This window comes from Meleagris gallopavo, chromosome 10, assembly GCF_000146605.3.
Source record: "Meleagris gallopavo isolate NT-WF06-2002-E0010 breed Aviagen turkey brand Nicholas breeding stock chromosome 10, Turkey_5.1, whole genome shotgun sequence".
NCBI lineage: Eukaryota > Metazoa > Chordata > Aves > Galliformes > Phasianidae > Meleagris > Meleagris gallopavo.
Genome location: NC_015020.2, coordinates 20075062 through 20083497, shown reverse-complemented (window position 1 = coordinate 20083497; position 8436 = coordinate 20075062). Strand labels below are relative to the sequence as shown.

The 8436-nt window shown below is 45.7% G+C and overlaps 1 protein-coding gene across 3 annotated transcripts in view; it reads right to left on the bottom strand.

The window, feature by feature from the left end:
* Positions 1-6369: 6369 nt before the first annotated feature.
* The window catches only part of LOC100549426 (nuclear factor 1 A-type), a 50559-nt gene continuing 48492 nt past the window's right edge, over positions 6370-8436 (bottom strand). For all 3 annotated transcript variants that reach the window (XM_019618724.1, XM_031554896.1, XM_031554897.1), the window contains one exon: positions 6370-6701. In XM_019618724.1, the coding sequence (XP_019474269.1) occupies positions 6385-6701 (317 nt within the window). In that variant the 3' untranslated portion in view covers positions 6370-6384. The remainder of the gene's footprint in view (positions 6702-8436) is intronic.

The window sequence follows — 8436 nt, the reverse complement described above, 5'->3', positions numbered from 1 at the left end:
CTGCAGACCTATGTCGTCTTTTTAAAGCCATTTCCAGGCAAGCCTCGAGGTCAGGCCTCTACAGCTGCTTGCTGGGTGCAAGGTAAAAGGCAGCCCTGACAATCAGCAGCTTGGTGCCAATGGTTGTGCAGCAGGATACTTCTTGCATCGTAACTTTCGGAGGTCAGGGTAGGGTTCAAGCCTGTAAGAACCCATCCTCCTTTAATGCCCTTCAGCCCAAGCACTTAGTGTAAATGAAGTGCTCACACATACAACTTCCTCATATCACACCCTCCAATGTTCATTACAATGGCTCTGGCTGACCTCCAGTTTGGATCTCTGATGTTATATGTATTTATACGTAGGAAAGCAGACCCCAGGGCATGGGCCCACACATGCCCACAAGCAATCCAAAACTCATGGCATTTTGGACACTGGGGCTCTGCTGGGAGCCTCAGAGGAGGGCAGTTCCCACATCCCATTGCCCCTGTGGAAAGCCTAGAGACCTCTGCTAGCTTTGGGAGGGCAGAGACCCTTCCAACTTCAGCAGCTCTGGAAAGAAGCAGTTCCACACACCACAAGTGTCTTTGGATCTGTTCCTTAAAATTTCTATTCTTTACCCAGGACAGAAGTTATTCCTACACTCAAATCATGTTCTGAAACTGCCACTATGTTTGCTATAGGCCAAGGGGTAGTCAGGCCCCTGCTAAAAATTGCTCTGCAGTTTAAGTTTCTTCCAAAGAAAGCCCCATGTGCTCAGCTAGTGAGGTTACCTGATGGAATAAGTGGTTCTCAGTGGGCTGAACTGATTAAAACAAAGGCTTTTAAATTGGTATTCTTCATCCTTATTCATGCTTAAACACAAGAGGTGCATTCAGCCCTTGGGATAAGTACTCCTGGCCACCAACAGCCACCTGAGCAACAAATAGTGCTGGCCTGGCTTATAAATAGTCCTGATCAGAACCCCCAAAATAAAAGGCCTGATCTTGTTCCTGCAGCCTCTCATGTTCTCTGCACGTCCCCTGCAATGTGCAAACCACACGCACCCCCCAAACACAAGCTGCTTGCAGCGGCGAGCTGGTGGTCAGCTGTTAGTGCACAGCAGCGACAGCACAGACTCCTGACCTTGCCCTTCCTGCCCGCAGGCCAGCAGGTGCTACGTGTCTGAGTGAGCAATACTGGGCTGGGGAAATGGGAGACACAGAGGGGTGCGGAGGCAGAAAGGACAGGCAGCTCGTGGTGCTCATTAATAAAGCCCATCAACGTGGGGCTGGCAGCTCGGCATCCTTTTCTGGCAGCGCAAAGGGCAGGGCACCGTGGCAGAGGTTCAGCGAGAAGCAAAAAAGGAAAATCCCCACGAAGCAAGGCAATGTTTCATCTGTCGAAAGGAAAATGTGTGCACTGGTTTCTTTCTTCCATAGGGTGGCAATGGAACCTGGGCACAGAACAGCTGTGCGGTTTCAGCCGCAGGAGCGATTGCTCCGGACGAGCTGCATTTGCTCCCTGCTCAAGGTGCTGACTTTGATCTATGGATCCCATACAGCCATTTGGTTTCAGCCCTTCTACCTGCGCCTCCCGGCCTCCCCCCCACGCCCCGCAATGAGGGGCATCACCTGCACTGCATTCCTCCAAATTAAGTGTCTGGGCAGCCAGGCAGGCTGTTATCACAGAAGGACCATCTACTCTGGAATTTGCCTGCCTCCCTCCCTCCCTCCCTCGCCTGACAGAGTTCACATCTGCTAACCTACAGGACACAGCAGAAAGCTCTATTTTTTTATTTTTTTTTCTTTTCCAAGTGCCCTTTGTTTTAAACTGCTGCCAGTGAAACACTGCAGGTTGCAGTTTGTTTTCTGAAGGGATTGTGGGGAGGGAGAACAGTCTTTCCCTTGTCTCTGTAAAAGAAAGTAACTGTGCAATTAGAGTTTGATATGCACCTGAAGCATACGGCCTTTTTCTAGAGAAAAATAAAAGCTCAGAGGAAGACCACTGTCTAATTCAGGAAACATGGAGAGCAGGAGCAGCTCTAGAGGAGTTAGCCACTTCCTCTGACTACCAATGCAGTGTCCCTTTTGCTGCACTGCAGTGATTTACCCCTAACTTAATATAGGGCATTACTCTTCATAGATGGGCTTTTGTACCTTTTTAAGGCCAAAGCACGGCTATACTTCTGAGCTTGCTGCTCTTCATACTGGTTGTTATCCTGAAGAGCTGAGCTTTTTTTCCTCCTTTAATTTCTTATACTTTATCATGGTGCTAAGTAAAGTTATGGATCTATTAGAAAGGATTAGTTCTGTCCATAGCTGTCACTGCTGTAGTGAGGTGGTTCTGGGCCCATCATGGAAGGACAAACAGAGCGTTCATTGACTGAGTTGTCTGTAACTTTTGGGTCCTGCAAAAGCACAACTAGGGAGAACTGCTATTTCTGTTCTTTTTGAAAACTTGTATCCTTTCCTAGAGAAAGGGATAGGAATCAATATTTGCTTTTTGTGCTTAGCTACATTTTAGAAGCCAACTGGGATGAATCTGATATAAAGTATGTTTACATTTGAGAGGGGTTTTTCCTGAAGCAGCAGGTCAGAAGGATATATGGTGCATTTTCTCTCTTGAGCGGAGAAGAAAACCATTCACTTTCTCACAGGTGGTAAAACAGCTGATCCTCTGCTTCAGTGTCTGCAGTGAGAGGTGGTCAGTGCTCCGTGCATCCCCATACCCTCACCCTGTAGGCAAGCAGACTCCTGGCAGGTCGGAGCGATAGATGAGGTAGGCGGGCGCTGCTCAGGAGGTGGTGTTAGCATCCCAAGTGCAATTCCCAGGAAGACTTTGGGTAAGTAGGTGGCAAGCAGGGCTCAGCCTAGTAAACAATGTTTAGAGGAAGTGGAGCTGCAGTGCACAGTGTACTTATGATCCCTAAAGGAATTTTGTACTACAGAGCAAAGTGAGGGCATTAGAGATGGACCCGCAGTGCTGAGAGCAGGGTGGGACACCACGAGCCCTGGTCACTGCTAGCTTGGTGCTTCCAGCTGTGCAAGCTCTGTGCACACACCCTGTGTTTCACAAGTACTTTTATCACTAGGCTAGGGAAAAAAAATACCAGCAAACCTACTCGGAGCCCTTTATTCTGTTGCTATTGATAGGCCAGTCCCTAATTAATGTGATGGTACTTTCCCATTCCCCTACCACTCTCCTTATTACAAGCCCTTGGCAACATGAGAGGCATATCTATTACTTAGTCATGAGGCACCCAGACCAGCTTGCTTTTGAAACTAAAGACTGTGTACCCCAGGCATACTGTATTTCTGATTTGCATATGGAAAAGGTAGTTAAAAAGCTGATGCCCCCATATTGCTTGCAAGTCAAGTAGCAAAAGTAAATGATTTATCAAGCAAAGGTTACAACACCTGTGCCTTTTTGTCAACAGACACAGAGGATGCCAAGTCAAGTGTTTCTTCTAATAGCTCAAACAGAAATTCAGATTCAAATAACCCCCCAGATAGGACAATTACGCGGGGAGCCACCACAGTGACAGAGAGACGGATGGAGGAAGCAGAGGCAGCATCTGCAAAAGCAAACTGACAGAGAAGTGTGTAAGTGGCTAAAACCAGGCCTGCCCAGCAGCCCTTCTGGGGCTGTTGTGACTGAATCACGACTGACTTAAATCAGTTTCATTCCTGCTCTCTTCTGCACAGAGCTGTAGTCTGGCTACAACCTTTGTTGATACAGGAATACAGCCTTTCTCTGAGTAAAATATTATATAAATTGTAAAACATTCCTTTAAGGGATTATATTTGACGCAATCTGACATAAATTAGAACACGCTGCTAATGGAAATGTCTATTGCTAATTTTTATAATGCCCATTAAGAAAGGCATGTACTGTTTTTGGTTGTTTAAAAACAGCACAGGACAGAATGATCCTTGCTCAAATCCAGCCACAGCGTTGTACATTTGTCTGCGATTTTATTCCAATGTTCTGTGAAAGCCCTTGAATGCCCATGTATGGGAAATGCGACTTCTGCAGAACGGCACTGTCACATCCCTGTGCACAGACACACTTTTGCAGCACTTTAAGTCTAATAACTGTGATGTATAACCATTGCCTATAGTCGAATGACCCGCCAATGGGCAGAGAAAATCAAAGCAACCAAAACGCTGATCATAATGTTTCCTTCTAACTTGTAGCTGGACTGTAATTCCACCTCCCCCCCAGCCCCCCCCCAAAAAAAGAGAGAACTCAGATATGGTCTTTGCTGTTACAGCAGTAAAAAGTTGTTTAATCCTTACGCTGAAGCCTGACTTCTAGAAGCTGTGTTTGCTGCTTACCTTCGTTGAAGGGAGCTGTGTGGCCTGACAGTTAGGGGTCCTCAGGACCCATATTTTAACCCCCGTCTAAATGTACTATAAAAACCCTGATGGAAAGCAGCTACCCCAGCTGCTTTTAATAACACAGCCGTATTTATTTTTATATTTTCATTTTGAAAGTATCCTAAGTGATCCTCCTCATTTATACACTAACGTCCTGCAAAAACTATTACAAAAGGACGTCTTTGTTTAGAGGAACTCTAGGTAAATCCCCAATCATTGCAGCCAGTATTTTTACCTCACTCTTCTGATTTAAAATGCGGTCAACTTCAGAGTTATTTCATGAATAAGTAGTGAGTTTTACTCCCTGATAAATTATATATTTAGTACCAAGTGGGTTGCGGTGGTGCAGCGATGTATAGAAGCACAGAGATGCGGCCGGAGCTGGAGCCTGGGAGTCAGCCTCTTCCCCACTGCAGCATGTTTGACTGTAATTGAAAGCCATGCTCCAGTATTGTTTTTCATATTACAGCACTGTTATTCACTATGCTGCATTATGGAGAGGCAGCTAAAGTAAGGCTAGAGCACTTAAAATGATTCAAGTCATAAATAAGGAGGAGAAGAGTTTACAGTCAACAAACTTCTCTGGGAAGCTGCTGCTGCAGGATGCGAGGAAGTTTAAAATATTTTTGGAGACTTCATGCTGCTGTGTCCTACTCCACGATCAATTTACCAACTAGTTGTTTTTCAAGTCCTCTGGAAAAGGTAACGTACCATTCTCCAAAGGGTTTCAAGTTTCCTGAGCTATGAAGGGAAAGACCAAATGCTTAAGGACTTTAGCAGCGTACCTAACCATTCCTGCTTCCTGCCTTCAGTGTATTTCTGTGTATTCCAGTTGTTCCCAAGACTGGAGAAATACGATTTAAACGTGAAGGCACACGAAAACTCATCAGGTAAATGAACCGAACAAAGGAAGAGGCCTGAAACTGGGCTGCAGGCTGTGTTTTGTTAACGCGTGAACAAAAATCAGAACCTGATGGGTTAAAGCCCCGCTCTGCACTGCCGGTGTACTTTCTTTGACCCTATTTAATACAGAGAAGGTTGGAGATCCAATGTAGTTTAACCTGTGCTGTCGACAGAGCTATAAACTAAAGCCCCTAACAAATTGTACACAAAGAACAGATAGCAAGAAAACATGTTGTGTTGGCGGGTGTGTGGCTGCAGCCCTGCAAACGGAACTCTTTGGGTGCTGAGCGCCTTGTGCTTCATTGGGAGCGTAGGTGCTGCCATCACAACAAGGAAAGCTGCGGGTTGTGACTGCCATGAATCTGCACGCTGATGAGGCAGATGGGCAGAGATGACTGGAAACAACTTACAAGAGCTAAAAGTAGTACTCCACAGTTTGCTGGTCACCGAAATGATTACTTATTAGTTAGCACTGCCGCCTCGACGCAAATATTCCTGATGTTCGCCTTTGGAAGAATTGTAGCACGGTTAAGCAATCACTTCAAGCTACAAACTGCAGTTGTCCTAAAACACTGCTTCTACTCACTTTTTTATACCTTCTCCCCCACGATAACGTGATATTAAGCATTGCCTTAATTTTTTCAACATCTGGCTCAAATTAGCTGCTAACAAAACTGCCAACAACTATTTTCTTAATCGACCCTGGGAATTTGATACAGCTTGGAAAAAGCACATTTAAACCTTGTCCTTCTCCTAAAGAAACACAAATGTTTACTTGAGCTTCTGATTCGACCGTAGCAGGTCTATGAATTCAGCTAACCCAGCTTTATAGGCCTGCCTCCACCGGACTGTTTTCTCTTTGTGTAAGGAAACAGATGTGCTCGCAATTACAGAACCGCCTGCTCGCTCAAACCCCCATGCAAATGCCCAGCCAGGAATTTGAGGCTATTTTTTCTGAATGTGGAAGTCTTTGGCAAAGGCTCCCACTGGGTTCAGGAGGGGACTGAGGTGCACGGTTACCTGACGGCTCTCTCTCAGCTCCTTTGGAATTGCAATTAAATGCACTGTCTAGGGAACAGCTCGGAGTCAAAGTCTGAAAACTCAGTCCTAGAGGAACAAAATGCGCACTAGCAGCAATATCTTAGAAAGCGAGAGAGATCTTTCCAGTCACAAAAGCAGCGTTATTGCTACGTAAGCCCAAAAAAAAACACAACAGACAAACAAACTGCAAGTGACATTTCACTGTAGTTACTGAGACCATGTGGGTGAAGTGACAGCGGCAATGCAGCTGGCTCCGCGGGGACACGTTAGAGGACACTGAAGAAGAAGAGGCTGCAGGCATACAGAGAAGTTGAAAGCGGCCCACCTGAGTCTGTTGAGGGATATTTACAAAGCTTGGATCCCGTGGTCCAACACTGACGAATCGGTTTGCGGGGGAGGTGCTGGGTGTCGAGTAGGCTGTGAAGGGAAGGGACACATGCGTTGAGGAAGCGGCACTAGATTGCACACGAACAACACCAAAACACACCATCTCAGAGCCACCTAAGCAGATGTTTAACATAGAAATGTGCAAACGTTTTAGAGAGCGAGAGTTTGGTTTTAGACACTGGAAAGGCTTGGCCCCAATGACGGGGGCCATGTGTGAGCTGGGCCAGGGCTCCTTGCAGTAACAGGGCAGCGCCGTGGTGCTGGGAGAGGTGCTGTGGGAGCCTGGGGGGGTCCTGGCATAGCACATGCATCCCTGCTCTCACTTTGCTACGTGGGGTCTTTCACGGAGGTTGCAAAGCAGTGAATTTACTGAAGTGCTTGCTAATTATTTCGTGCTAATCCAGCATTCTCTCTCGATATAAAGTTTTGGTTTCCATACTGCTGTGGTCTGCACTCTCTAAAATGTTCACTTGATGTGTTTGACAAACTAGGAAGATCCTTTCGGTAAAAAATTAATGGGTTGCAGTTTCACTGGGTGGTAAGTGCAATCAGTCTGAAGGCTGAAGCTGCCTTTAAAAACTGGAATGGCTCCCATAAATGTAAAGCTATTAAATGCAATGCAAGCCAAGAACCCAGATTACTTCCAAACTTGAAGTACTTTAATGACTTTGTTGTTGCATTATATTCTCCACTGCAACCATCCACCAATGCCACGTACTTCCAAATTCAAAAGCTTTCAATGCATTTCAGTCTCCCTCTCATTTGAGAATCCCCCATGCAATCTTCTCCTCTGTTAAGTATTTGCATGTTCAGATCTAAATTGAAATAACCTAAATAGACCCCTTAATACCAACAGCGATTCCATCTATTTTAAATATATTTATGGGAATGCATTCTGCTGAATAAAATCCCCAGACAATCTAACTATCCAATGAGGAGAGAAAAAAACAATGTCTAAAGGAAAGTTCTGTGCCAAATTCCAGTCAGGCTAAATATAATGTTCAGGCCTCAACATTACAAAAAGATACAGTGTCAGAGAAGACACTGAGCTGTCTGTGCAGACAAAGCCTGTTGCCTTTCTTACGGCAAAATGTTCGGTGAGGACTCATTGCGTTGGACAAGTCTCTGGTTGGAGGCTGAACCAACCCAACGGTCTACATCATCCATTGCCCTCTCTAGCAGAGATCACAGGAGATGCACAGGTTCTGATAAGAGCCACATCATTTACTTTCCCAAATTCTTTACCACCCTCTGATTACTTTCAGCTGAAGGACAGCCCTGTACTCCACTGCCTGCGGGGGATTTCCCACTGGTGAAAGTGCAGGCTGCCCACGCAAACTCCTGGCATCCCACAGATCCCTTTGGTGAGGGGTTCCCAAGTCTCCAGGAATGCAGAACCCTTCCCTTGGCTCTCTACCTGAACCTCACAAACATTTCCGGATGCCTCCTTATTCTCACAATTAAATGAGACAGCAGAAGTCACCCGAAGTCACCCAGGAACTGCACGGCTTCATGTCTTACTGATTTGAAGGGAGATAAGGCATTCCTGTCTTCCAGCAATGAATTTTCCCAGTTGTTTCTGGTGAGAGGAGCTTTAATTTCAGAACAGCTAACACTTTGCTAACTCTCACAAAAATCATGCAAGGACCACTTTTTCCATTCACAGACGTAAAGGAATTTTTAAGTGCACTAGTTCATTTTTCCACAATGATTTTACAAGTTGCATGTTGGAGTATCAACAACTACACTGGTCGTTATCCCTGTC